This window comes from Microtus oregoni, unplaced genomic scaffold (genome assembly GCF_018167655.1).
Source record: "Microtus oregoni isolate MIOR12 unplaced genomic scaffold, Mior012 000023F_ref0000262, whole genome shotgun sequence".
NCBI classification, from domain to species: Eukaryota; Metazoa; Chordata; class Mammalia; order Rodentia; family Cricetidae; genus Microtus; species Microtus oregoni.
Window position 1 is genome coordinate 19400697 of NW_024543082.1, and position 14067 is coordinate 19414763.

The 14067-nt window shown below is 43.3% G+C and overlaps 1 protein-coding gene across 2 annotated transcripts in view; it reads right to left on the reverse strand.

The window, feature by feature from the left end:
• Window positions 1-14067, reverse strand: part of Cfap44 (cilia and flagella associated protein 44) — a 79555-nt gene that overhangs the window by 47641 nt on the left and 17847 nt on the right. For both annotated transcript variants that reach the window (XM_041673230.1, XM_041673231.1), the window contains 10 exons: window positions 13424-13640; window positions 11147-11261; window positions 9241-9405; window positions 7134-7289; window positions 6785-6832; window positions 6267-6366; window positions 4795-4889; window positions 3590-3799; window positions 2770-2880; window positions 772-930 (listed from right to left, as the gene is read on the reverse strand). In XM_041673230.1, coding sequence (XP_041529164.1) covers window positions 772-930; window positions 2770-2880; window positions 3590-3799; window positions 4795-4889; window positions 6267-6366; window positions 6785-6832; window positions 7134-7289; window positions 9241-9405; window positions 11147-11261; window positions 13424-13640 — 1376 coding nt within the window. The remainder of the gene's footprint in view (window positions 1-771; window positions 931-2769; window positions 2881-3589; window positions 3800-4794; window positions 4890-6266; window positions 6367-6784; window positions 6833-7133; window positions 7290-9240; window positions 9406-11146; window positions 11262-13423; window positions 13641-14067) is intronic.

Genomic DNA, 14067 nt, shown 5'->3' on the forward strand with positions numbered 1-14067 from the left:
GAGCATCATTTCTGCTTAATCTCTTTGGTACCCATTTTATTGAAATTATTTTGCCATTCTACCTATAAGAGGAGGAAAGTGCTGTCTTTTTTTTTTTCTCAAAGTCTGTCACTGTCAATCCAGGAACAACGTGGCAATGAAGAAACTTGTTTCCAGCTCCTGGAACCCTGTGATGTAGGCACTCAGTATCACCAACTGTCTAGTGTAGAGTCCCCCAACACTGGCGGCCCCACCTCCTATTTAGAGAACTCACTTCCCAGTTTATATGATTTCTTCACACCAGTTCTTTCTCCAAAGGCATCGCAGTGGCTCAGACTGGTGTGGCTTAGTTGTCATCTAACGAGACCTGAACTCTGGTCCAGCTTCTTATGCTACAGACTGCATGCTGCCATTCCACCGTTCCTCACCTCCTGAAAACGCTGAGAACTGTCTGCATGGTGCCCCTCGAGGGTCTCCCACGTTATTACCCCTCTCTTCCTCTCATTCTCTGTCATCCCATCCTCTGGAGACTCATTTCCACTCAGGCAGCCATTTTTAAACCCCTCATCCCTCCACACCCTGAAGTTCCTTTCTTTCTTTGTACTGGGATTTAGCTGTCTCTCCCCTGCTGACTTCTGCTACAGTTAGCCACCTTCCTGCCAGGGTAAAGTCTCCTCAGGCCACCTTCTGTTTTCCTTTGTTTCTCGTGTGTTCTCCTAGAGTCTCATATAGGGTATGGCAGCTTCAAATGCAAGAAAAGAAGGGAGAGAATGTTTCAAGGACCTCTCATACCAGAATCTTCGATTTGATACTTGAGAAGTGGAAGCATCTGAGGACCACGTCCTGGATTTCATAGGAGACAATATCTTGGTCATCCACGTCCTTAATGGTTGGACTCTGACATTCAAGGACGTAGCCATTCTCGCAGATGGTCATCAAGGTGCTTTCAGGCTTAAACAGAAAGTTATGAATATCATTTACATATAGGCAAATTTTATAAGTTCAGAAAGCTAATAACCCAGGGAAAATATAACGATCATTTTAAAAGACACTACACCACTGTAGTTATCAGTAAAAATCCTAGTAACTAATGATTACCATATCATTAGTATTAGTTATTATTATTTAATTATTAATCATTAGATTTATATTTGTTTCCTTTAGAGACACCACAACTTATTTCTTTAGCCAAATACACGGTTGTGAAACCTGTCAGCCTAAAGGGCAGAATGGTCTAGTTGGAAACGCTGAGGAAATCTCTGTTGTGAATGACTTCTCAGCCCTTGACAACCCATCTCTGCCTTCCTATGGTAATTTAAACGTGGATGCTCTCAAGGTCTCTGCCCTCTTTCCAGTTCTCTTCTCTCTCCGTACTTGCGCTTCAGGAAGTCCTGAGCTGTGACATCCGCTCACACAAAATGGGTCCCAGATTGGTCTGTCCAGTATGGGACTTTCTTTTGCCCTGGACATCTGGCAAATCCCCCATCTCGATATAATTTGTTGTTTATCTTCCACATACTCAGCATTTTGCTATGTGCTAGAGACGGGACTGTAAGAAAAGCTGCTGTCCGTGCTCCCGTTACAGAATGTGGCTCCAAAGGGAGAGCCTGTCAGTTATCAATTCACAGAGATTAAAGTAAATTGTAATTGCAAAAGTCTTGCCAAGAGACCATAAGAACTGCCAGGTTGTGCATGATTTCCCGAGAAGGTGGCATCTATCTGGAAGGAGTGGCTAAATAAGACATTTTTATAAAATGAGTCGAGGTGTGAGCACTGTTCTGTAAAGAGGAGATACTGTGGCCAATGTCCTGGGGCGCGTTTGAGCTTTGGGAAAACGGGCTCGGAAAGCATCATCTAGAGCTAAATGGCAGGAGAAGAGAGAGACAGGGCAGGGCACTAAGGGGTTGAACACCAACTGGCTGAGAAAGCTGCAACAGCTGGGAGCATAGTGTTAGAGGAAGAAGATAATTCAAAAGGGAAGGAAAGGTCAATGGGGTCAAATGATGCCCAATATCAAGGAAGAAAAGAATCAGAAATCAGGTGGGTATTAGCGGTGCCTTCAGAAGGGCTGCCTGGTGGAATCGGAGAACTAGAAGGCAGGCAGGAGTCACGGAAGGATGGAGCGGTAAGGAAGGCAACGGCGTTCTAGGATGGTCAGGCCTCCTTAGGTGCTGAGGAGGGAGGCAGGCAATAGCTGCAGAACACAGGATCAGTGGATTTGCTCTCTGTAAGTGGTAGAGACTACCGCTGAAAATTACCCAGTGAGCAGCAGGTAAGGCTAAACTTATATGCCAGAAAAGTGAGAGGAAATAATAGAAAACATTGAGGGAGGGATTCTAATCCAAAGACAAGAGGCGGAATGACCCCTAAGTAGGAAGAGAGGCAGCTCCTCTGTTGTAAAAGGAAGAAGAGGAGGGAGGCAGAAGTAGAAGAGTGTTTGGTAGGGCCCTGGCCTTCCTGGGAAGTGACGCTGAGGACAAGAGTGGCAGGAATGAAGCTTTGCCGTTTCAAGGAGGCCATCTTGTGTGGGAGAAGGCATTGATAAGAGTCACCTCAGGAGCTGCGGAGAATTCACTTACATCCCTATATTCTGGGGGAGCTAGTAATCTGCGACCAATGATTATCTCCTGCAGTCTTTGGCTGACACTGGTGGCAAATTAGTTGGAGCAACTTGGGGATGGGTTTTTGCCACATAGTAATGGAGAAAGTACAGCCCAAAGTTGGGGGATGGGGAGCCTCTAGCTGCACGACACTGAGATTTACTCTTGAGGACCAATACTAATGACTTACGTGACTGGCTGGGGACCACATCAGCTGGCAGACAGGACCAGGGGTATTAAAATAACCGATTGGCTTGTAATCCTTTTCCACTTCAAAAAAGAAGACAGTTTGATCTTTACTCTAGAAAAAAAAGAGACATGTACAGCCAATATATATTACTATGACAGCAAGTTCACAGAGCACAAAGATTTAATATCATGTGGTCTATCTGATTTATACTTATAGACACAATGGTCACATATTCCAAATTAATATGATATATATATATATATATATATATATATATATATATGATTTCAAATGTTTGCTCATTTTCCCAAGTTTTTCAGTTCATAGCTCTAGAAATGTGATTACCATATATATGTGTTTACACACACACATATATATGCAATCCCTAAAATAATTCCACACTGCTTCTGTGCACTCCTTATATCCCATAGATTGTAGAGTTGTTTCCTTCATCTGAAGCAGGCTTTTGTTGCGGGTTGCATTTAGGGGGTATAAAGGATCAAAGCAGAGCCCGCTACATGCTAGATAAGAGCTCTCTCACCAAAATTATACCCTCACCTAAGGCGGCCCTCTGTAAGAACACACCCATGTAATAAACTAGGGACTGGAAGGATTTCGTCAATGTGATTTCCGATTGAAATTTTCTACTCATTTAAAATAAGCATTACAACTTATAAGATTATTCTCATGTATTCTATACATACTGCACTGGAAAAATGTGAATTAATTCTGGTAAATAAGGCTTGATGGAGTGGGTGGACTCAAAAGGGAAGCTAGACGTGGAATTCCAATAGGAAATGAGAGAGAATTCTGCCCTTACCCCAGTGGCTAGGATCTCCCCATCACGATCATAAGCTAAAGCCGTGACTTCAGCAGTATGGGGCTTGAAGACTTGTTTCAAATGTAACTCCGCATCTAAGATTTTCTTTCGTCCTGCAAAAAGTGTAACTCCTTTCGGATCATAAAGTTCAAGAAGCCGAACAACACCATCTTGGAATCCTATGACAAGCTGTGCAGCGGAGAAGTTCACCTTGGGGGACAATCAAACACAGGGACCTGGATTTAATTAGGAAATTCTCAGTACACACACACACACACACACACACACACACACACACACGCCCACATCTTGTTTCAGTTTTGGTAACATGGCGCTGGCTTTCCTTTGCAACTCTTGGTTCCATGTTATGGCAACTTTATCTTTTATAACCACAAGCAGGGCAATCTATGGCGAGTCAAGCTTCCAGTGAGCAAGCACTCACAGCATGTCTGCCTCCTGGGTAAGAGGCATCTGTCACCAGCAGTTCAGGGTAAACACAAATAGACTGGATGTCCCCCATTAACATGCATGTGAGTATGAAATATGAGCTAACATAGGTGACAAAGGAAAGAAGCATAGCCACTTAGAGCAGTTAGGTAATAAAGCCAACCTACACTGAGGATTCCCCTCAGGCAAAGATGGTGGAGCTGAGATTGGACTGGTGCCTGGTCATGAACTAACTTTGAGATTGGACAGAGCTTGTACAAAGGTCCAGTGTCAGGAGAAAGCAGAGTTCAAGGAAAAATCAGCCTGATGGGAGCCAGACTAGAGGGAAAAAGTCATGTTACTATAAGAGCTGGAGGGAGAAACTGGAAGACGCCAGGACACAGGATATCTTACACGGTACATTGAAAGTAGTCTTTATCCAAGCAATAACGGAAAGCCAGATCTGCAGCATGCCTGAACCAATTTCTTTGTGATTTCATCCCCAAGCAATAATAATTAATCACTCCCCAAATAGTTGCATAGTTCCTTTGCAAAACAGAGCTGTTTTATGCCACCGAATAGATATTCATCAAAACAAACAAACCCTTAACAGTGAAATCAGGAAACGATTTCCGCAGTGTTCTAGGTAAAATAAACTAACTTGAAACATTTATACTTCTAAAGTTCTGAGCTAGAAAAGAATTATATATCATAAAATATCTCTAATACAGTATGTTTTTCATTGTTTAGTTAGAAGTTGATTAAAACAGCAGACTTACTGTTAGGGGCACCCAAGTGATCGAAGTACCTCCTTGTCTGAACTTCATCTGGACCAAGGGAGTTTTGCTAGCAAAATCATAGATGCGAACAGAACCTACAGAAAAAAAAATACATACACAGTTTTAAAAGAAACAAATTATAGACATATTATTTCTTTAAACAATCTTGAAAAAAAAATCTTGGCTCACTTTTTACAGGATTAAATGCTGTAACTCAGATCAACTGATAGCCTAACAGCTTTTTAAATTTGTGTTTAGTTTTTTTCTTTTTAATTATTTTTAAATGAGCATACATAGTAGCAGATTTCCTTGTGGCAGGCTCATGCATACTAGTTTTAGTTGATCTTGCCCACACAGAGACATCACCTGCTCTCCTTCATCTCCTAGGCCCATCCCCACTGTCTCCACCTATCCCCAGCATTGGTCCTTTCTCTTCTACATCACATGCGTCATCTGCTCTCCTCCCCATCCCCACTGTCTCCACCTATCCCCACTCTTGGTCCTTTCTCTTCTACATCACATGCGTCATCTGCTCTCCTCCCCATCCCCACTGTGTCCACCTATCCCCACTATTGGTCCTTTCATGTCCACATCACATGCGTCATCTGCTCTCCTCCCCATCCCCACTGTGTCCACGTATCCCCACTATTGGTCCTTTCATGTCCACATCACATGTGTCCTGTCACCCTCTCCTTCTCTTCCCTTAGAGTTTTTTTTTTCTCCATCTCATGGGCTCTCTGATAAGTTTGTGAAGAGACACAGGTTGTGCTTGACCAACAAAATGTGGTTCTTTGCTCAATCAACATGATCCAAAGTCAAGAGAAAAGAAAGGGCGTGCCTGTGGGTACTAAAATGAATAGCATTTTTATAAGCAATTTATAATTATGTCTTTATTCTAATCTCTAATTGTGTCTGCTGCTGTCTGTGCACTTCCGTCTCCAAAATCCATCTTGTTTATATTCAGCAAGTTTCTTTTTTGGAAGAGTATTCAAACACTTTAAATAGCACATGCTTTAAATTTGCATACAAACAATGCCAGATATATTGTCACTAAGAGTTCCCATTTACAAGACTAGAGAGATGGCTCAGACGGGGAAGTGCCTGCCGCACAAACATGAGGACTTGAACTGGGATCCCCAGCATCTATGAAAAAGCCAGGCATGATGGAACATGCCTGTAACCCCAGAGCTGGGGAAGCAGAAACAAGAGAATCCCAGAAGCTTCTTGGCTGGCTAGTCTAACCATTTGGTGAACTCAAGGTTTAGTGAGAGACCATGTCAAAACATAGGGTAGAAAGCAACAGAGGAGGACACCTGAGGTCACTCTTTGGCTGCCACATACATACACACCAGAACACATGAACATGAACATACATGCATGCACGACAAACACACACCGGAACATATATACACATACATGAACATGCATGCATGTATAACACACACAGAGGGTTGGGGGTAGTTCATGCTTACAGTCCAAGGCAGTTGTGGCCATGAGATAAGTGAGAGGAGAAACAGCCAAGCCTTCAATGCCTCCAGAATGGAAAGAGAAGAGGCATTCTGGGTCCTGAGTCTGAGAACAGACAAAGAGCATACCAGATATCAAATACAGAATTAAATATAGAAATATAAATAGAATCCTGTAACACAATGGGTGGTGTTACTCGAAGACAGAATCTTTTAAAGTATGATGTATTAGAAAAAGCGCTGAATGTCGGAATTAGGAAAACCAGATGGAGTCTTGACTCTAAAGTTAATGACTGATTTTATACAGATCCCATCAAATGCCACTCCCTGGTCTTCCTGCCTGCCCAGTAGGGCAGGTGTGAGGATCACATGGGTACCCATGTGTTTAGGAGATGTGCAATGCAGAATGACATAGTTCAGTTTCCATCTGACCTAACGTGGAGAAAGATGGAGCGGATTTAAAAAAGTATCAAAGAATTTTTGGTATAGCATTTAGAAGAAAAATAAGGAAAATAGGCACTTACAATATTTGAAAAGCTAAGATCAAGCTTCCATATGGCTCCACTGGCATCCTAAAAAATTAAATAGTTAATAATAGTTCAACATTTTTAATGCTCACCAAATGAAAATTATTGTTTCTGTGATTTGATAAAATGAGGACCAACAATAACATCTAGTGCTTACATATATTATATAGTGTGATTGAAATATATTAAAAATATCTTCTACATATTTAAGACTATAAACATATACTAAGCAAAGCAATCCCAGAATGTTGTAATATTCTGCAGCACTCTAGTCCAAACAAGCAACTTTATTTCTATTTTAAGTCCTGGTACAGTTAAAAAGCCAAAACAAAAGACTGTAACATACCTGAGCCAGCCAAAAGTTATTTCCAATTTCATTCATCTTTATCATTGAGAAGAGGTTGACATTCTTGTCTACTTGAAGTTCATTTATAGGCTCTATCTCCAACAATCCAGTGTCATCTATGATGTCAGCAGTATCAATTGTCTCAAAGTCCCATATCTTACAAAATCAACAAGAAAGTAGTTTATAGCCGGGCGGTGGTGGCACACGCCTTTAATCCCAGCACTTGGGAGGCAGAGGCAGGCGGATCTCTGTGAGTTCGAGACCAGCCTGGTCTACAAGAGCTAGTTCCAGGACAGGCTCCAAAACCACAGAGAAACCCTGCCTCGAGAAACCAAAAAAAAAAGAAGAAGTAGTTTATAATACAACAACAACGCCCCTACTATACCCTAGAGGTGAATAAATAAGAGGTGTCAGATAAGAGCAACTTCTTTTGGAGTTGTTGGCCCGTGAGGCTCCATAGACCACCCAACATCACAGGCTACTGCCATTGCCCTTGATGGACCCCCAGAATTTGATGGTGAGACCCTGTTGCTGAAGATACCATATGCTTAAGTCACACAACATGGCAAAATCAAGTTGGTACAGATGTGGGAGCTTCATCCCTACAGGCTAGCTTTTGTAGTGATGGAAAGTGCTGTCTATGTTACTGGAGGAGAAAAGCAAGCATCAGTCATACCCAGCTGTGAACCCTGAGAGCTATAGCAATGACTGGCCTGGGAAGACGTAGCCACTGGTGCAGAAGTGGCACAGGCATCACGGGAGTAACCAACTTTCAGGTCGGATTTAAGCCCCACTCCACAAGATGAAACTCATACCCGACACCATTACCTGGCTAAGAGTCTATGCCTAGAGAGGTTATAGGCTCTAAGAAAGCACCTACTAGTAGTATGCAGTCAACTGGACATAGTATTAGATCAACTTCCAAATGACTCACTCTTACACCTATAGATTAGTGCATACCTCAGTCTTCATCTGCAAAGCTTTATTTTCTTTTTATTTTGATTAACACAGTGACCTATAACTGGCCAAGGTATAGGGAGTAAGAGACTGTACAATGCTCATTCCTAAATGGAACATATTACACCCATATGTCCCCGTCTTCCCAAAAGGTTCAGGGATTGTTGCAGAACATGAGTTGGAGAGAAAGTAAGAGCCTGGGGTGGTGGATAGCTATAAGGAAACCTTATCTTCTGGGCAGAAGCACAGCTGCACATATGAACTCATGGCAGTTGGGACAACATGCGCAGAACCCACGCAAGCCCTAGCCAGACCAAATCCCAACACAGTGAGGGGAGTTAGGCACACAATTACACCCCAAGGCACAAAGCTATTGGAGGTTGATAGCTTCTGGAAAAGGGAGAGACAGTCTTCTCTAAGTTGACCACCCTCCAGGGGAAGCCCATACATTCAAGAATATATGGACAAGGAAAATTGGTCTCGAGGAATTTAAGAGCTAGAAGGCCCCAGAAAACCATGCACCAAGGGGACTCCAAGGCAAATCACAGAGTTTAAGAACAGTGATGGTTCACAAAAGGTGCCACAGAGGGAGACTGGGAAGCATAGGACAGAACAGCAACCCAGGAGACTTGGGGAAGGACTGTACACACAGCAACCCCCATGCACACACCTCTGAGACTATCGCCCACCTGCATTCTCACCACCAGCTTGGTGATGCACACATTTAATCCCAGCCCTCGGGAAGCAGAGGATCTCTGACAGTTCAAGGCCAGTCTGGTTGATATAGGGAGTTCCAGGCTAGTAAGGGCCACGGAGTGAGACCCTGTTTCAGAAAGAATGTTCAGCATTTTCATTTCTTAGAAAATGCCCAGTGGGCGTTTTGAAAGGATGTGTGGTCACTGTTTATGTGGCGCTAAGATGAGCTTTCATTATTGGAGGCTTCTGTGTAACACCTGAAGCGCAAGAGCAAGAGATCCCTTCACAACGTTTCAAGAAAGCTTGACAAGAATGCAAATACCTACTATATGAGCAATATTTAAAATGAGTCGGTCTTGGAAATAAGCGACCATTGATCCCCTTCGCGAAGCAGCTTATAAGACAAAACCACCCATGTGATCTGCAAGTCTTAAGTGAAGGGCTGCTGCCTTACCCTGACACAGCCGTCTGAGCCAGCGGTAATAACTTCCCCCTCGTCCAGCATTATCTGGTTAATGGGACCCTGGTGACAAGATTTCATGCCAGTTCGGCAGAGCTCCACCTTGATGAGGCTGCCTTCCCAAAGCAACAGGTTGCCCCACTCCGATCCCGAGAGCACCTGGCGGGCGTGGATAAAGAAGCGTGCATAAGAACTAAATACCTGTGTGTGGGCCTCAAACAGGTGAGAGCTGCTTTCAGATTCTTTCTTTCTTTCTTTTTTTTTTTTTTTTAACTATAAAGTTTGAGCATTGAAACAAAGAAAAACCCAGCACCACAGATCCAACCTCCAGGGACCATGGAGGCTTGTACCTGAACCCGGATGAAATTAACTGTTCAATGGTTACAGTGACCAAATTCACAAGGCATTCTTTTCTGAACCGTTGGTCACACACAGCCGGCTTTGTTTTCCATTGGTCCTCAGAGCAGGACGTCCCCGCCCCCGTCAGCTCTTTATTTCTATGATTGTAATAGCTTCCTTCCTAGCTCATCATCTGGATCCCAGATTTCCCTCCTGACAGCCTACCAGGAATCTTATGACCACAAATATCTATTGCTTCTCCCATTTCTAACATTGCTCTCCTGGCATGCAATGATTCTGCTGGTCTGTCAGACTCCTCAAACACTCCAGGGCCCAAACACGCTTTTCAACCAAAGTGTCCACTTTTTCCCAGCATGTCTTAACCTGCTCCATCCTCTAGATCCCTGATATTCATTCCTGACCCTGAATATTTCCTTCTGTGGCTTTATCATTTAGAATGGCTAATGCTCCCTCACCTCCACAGAAACTCTACGGAGCTTCCAGAGACACAGTTCACACCACGCTCTAAAAAAAGTGACGTTGATGTTTACCTTAACGAGTATTCAGAGTCTGAAGACAGACTCATTTAAGGTTGCTGTATAGATTTGGGATTACAATCTAACCAACACCTAAAGCTTTGTAGCAGAGGAGGGAAGGGAGTGGTACATGCGTGTGCAGGTGCCTGTGTCCACGCAAGTACACATGGAGGCCAGAGGTCGACACCAGCGTCTTCCTTCCCACCCTTATTATCATTGTGATTCTTCCAGAGTCCTGGCCTGAGCCTGGAACTCGCTAACTTTGCTAGACTGACTAGCCTAGGGTTTTTCACTTCCTCCTATATATTGTACTAGCTGACACTAGTCCTTCACTTAAATGACCAGATAATAAATGACCAGATAATTTGGTTTCTTAGAGTAACATTTGCATGCTGGCATAAGAGAAGCGATGGCAAGTAGCACAGTGTAACTCATTCTAATAGGAGGTCCAATAGGATGCTAAAGGAGAATGGATCCTCGGTGCCTATCAGTTTAGGCAAAAATAAATAAATAAATAAATAAATGCCATAAGAACTGTAAAAGTGAACTAACAATGTCAGAAAATCAACTGACAAATGGCTTTACAATTCTACAATGTTGTAGATATCTCTGTAAGATGACGTCATCTTCCTGAATGACATTCTGACACTGAAACAAAAGACACAAGGTTGAGTAAAGCCTTGGCCCTGTGCAAGTCCCTAGGAATATCACGACGAAAACAAGAAAGACCATATAAATCATTATAATTCCATGACGTCATTTAAAAGTAACGGGCATGTCACTATGTTAATACGTCATATGCATAGCATACTTAGCAAAACCAGGCAATGGGGAGTACATATGGATTCCAAAACTTTTAGGGAAAATGTTTTATTTCAATAGAGTTGGGGAAAGGTAAGATGAGGTCTGCACTATATTGATAATTACGACATCTGCTATCATCAACGGTCTTAGACTATGTGGTTCACGTCCAGCTGCTATCACTCGCACACAGTCTCACAACAAAGAGGCACAGCCAGACTCACCTTCCCATCCGGAAGCTCGGTGTAACCCTCTATGTCGCTAGTGCTTGTTTTGCCAAATCGCCCCAGTGATCCCTGCAGCTTGAGGCCAGTGAAGGTAAAGGCCATCTCCCAGAATCTGCCAACGAGAGAGGAGAAGTCAGGGGGATCAGTCAGTTGGCTCCTTTTCGTTTCCATCTGACCCCAAATCGTATGTCATAAGCACCTGTAATGGCATTGAGTCATCAGACTACCATGTAGGGTCCACTTCCTCTCAGGGAACATAGACTCAGTACGCGAGGGGGAAATCCTCTGCTTTTGCAAGACCTGAATTCGAGGTTGTACTGCAGCAGTTACCAGCCATGAGTGAAAATTTTAACCAGATTGAAAGTAATTGATGGATAGAGGTGGTCTATATTATTCCAGCGAGGAAGCAGAACAAGGTGGCGTGGGGTTTGGAGCCACAAACGAGATCAGGAGTAGACATTGCCTGTCAGGAAGACTGGGGTACTGCTATAAGTAAAAAGTGCCACTGGGGCCTCAGCGTGGCTTTGGGAAAGCCTATGGAATTCGTGACCGAAACACTGTGAACTGTTTTAGGTGGAGACCAAGAGAAGGCAGCACTCTGAATGTAAAAGCCCTTCTCTTATCTGCGTTGCTGTGGGAGACCAGTCCCCTGAATCAGAATGCAAAGGGCACACTAAAAGAAACAGGGAGGCAGAGGGATACAGGAAAGGTAAGCTATTGGTTAATTTGAAAAAGAACACATATGGATCTGGAGAGAAGGCTCAGCAGGTACAAGCACTCCCTGTTCTACAAGTTATGTGTGGTTCCCAGCACACACATGGCGGCTCACCACCACCTGTAACCCCAGTTCCAAGGGACACAAGGTCTTCTTTCGGCATCCACAGGTACAGCATGCATGTGGTACACATACATACACAGAGGCAAAACATTCATAGAATTATGTACTGGCTGGTTTTGTGTCAATTTGATATGAGCTGGAGTCATCAGAGGGGAAGGAGCCTCAGTTGAGGAAATGTCTCTATGAGACCCTGCTGTAAGGTATTTTCTCAATTAGTGATCAATGGGGAGAGGGCCCAGCCCATGGTGGTCCTAGGTTCTATAAGAAAGCAGGTGGAGCAAACATGAGACACAAGCCAGGAAGCAGCACACCCCATTGTTTCTGTATCAGCTCCTGCCTCCAGGATCCAGCCATGCCTGAGATTCTATCTTAACTTGATCTTGTCATTTTATATGGAATCTGGAAATGTAACCCAAACAAACCCTTTCCTCCCCAACTTGTTATTTGGTCATGGTATATAAAAACCATAATTAAGCAATAAAAACCATAATTAAGACAGCACAAAATAAAAATAAGTATTTTAAAAATATATGTGAAATCTCCTAATTTTTTTCTTTTCTTTTCTTTTCTTTTTTTTTTTTAGAGGCTACAACTCCATTTTCTGAGAACACTTCAGGTTACATGGCACACACATAGAGAGTGGCAAATGTATTCTTTGGTGCCATGTTTTAAATAGTTATAAATCTATATTTGGTTTTCATATTTTTATTGTTTTTATTGAGCTATACATCTTTCTCCACTCCCCTCCCTTCCTTCCCTCGCCCCTTCTACCATTTTCTGTGACCCCCCACACTCCCAATTTACTCAGGAGACCTTGTCTTTTTCTCTTTCCTTTGTAGATCCATGTATGTCTCTCTTAGGGTCCTCTAGGTTCTCTGGGGTTGTCGATTGTAGGCTGGTTTTTCTTTGATTTATGTCTAAAAGATACCTATGAGTGAGTACATATTATATCTGTCTTTCTGGGCCTGGGTTAACTCACTCAATATGGTTTTTTCTAGATCCATCCATTTGCCTGCAAATTTCAAGATGTCTTTTTTTTTTTTTGCCACTGAGCAGTATTCCACTGTGTAAATGTACCACATTTTCCTTATCCATTCTTCAGTTGAGGGCATCTAGGTTGTTTCCAGGTTCTGACTACTATGAATAATGCTGCTATGAACATAGTTGAGCACACGTCCTTGTGGTATGATTGAGCATTCTTTGGATATATACCCAAAAGTGATATTGCTCTGTCTTGAAGTTCATTGTTTCCTAATGAAACCTAATTTTAAAAACAATTCTTTTGGAGTTTTGTTTGTTGATTTATTTGTTTGTTTTTCAAGACAGGGTCTCTCTGTGTGGCCTTAGGTGTAGCAAAAAATATCCCCAAGCCTTTGACCCTCTTAGAAAACGCCCTTGCAATATCTATTAGTTTCTTTGTCAGGCACCAGACTTACTTGATGTGGCCCAATCCTGATGTGGTTAGCTGCTCATCATCTTCGGGATTGAAAGTGACCTTAAAAACGTCCTGAGAAAATGCTTTTGTCCTCAGGGTAGGCTGCTCTTCCTTCCAGTTCCAGATGGTTATTGTGTAATCAGGGTGACTCCCCACGGAAGCCAGCATGGTCCCTTCACTGTTAAAGTCTACGTACGCATAGGCCTTCTCTGTCCCATCTGCAAGGACGAATGGGGGAGAGGGGGTCTGATAAATAAGAGAGAAAGCTGAGCCCCAGAGGGGACACACCTGTCACCCTAGCACTGGAAGGACATGTCTGGAAAATAACAAGATCAAGCCCACCCTATGTTGCGAATCTCCTGTCCTCAAACAAAACCAGAGAGGGAGGAGGCAGAGGAGGACAAAGACGTGAGTGCCCTTGTGATCTGTGTTGATATAAACGTGTCAAGAATCTAAGAGTGCTGGGGAGATGGTCCAATCGGTGAGGTGCCCAGTGTGCAAGCATGGGTACCCAAGTGCAGCTCCCAGCTCCCAGATTCAGCTGTCATTACAATTTTATAAGGTGAAGGAGGGGCAGAGACAGGGGGAGCCCCAGGACTCCCCAGCCAGCCAGCCTAGTAGGAATGGTGAGTTCCAAGCGCAGCG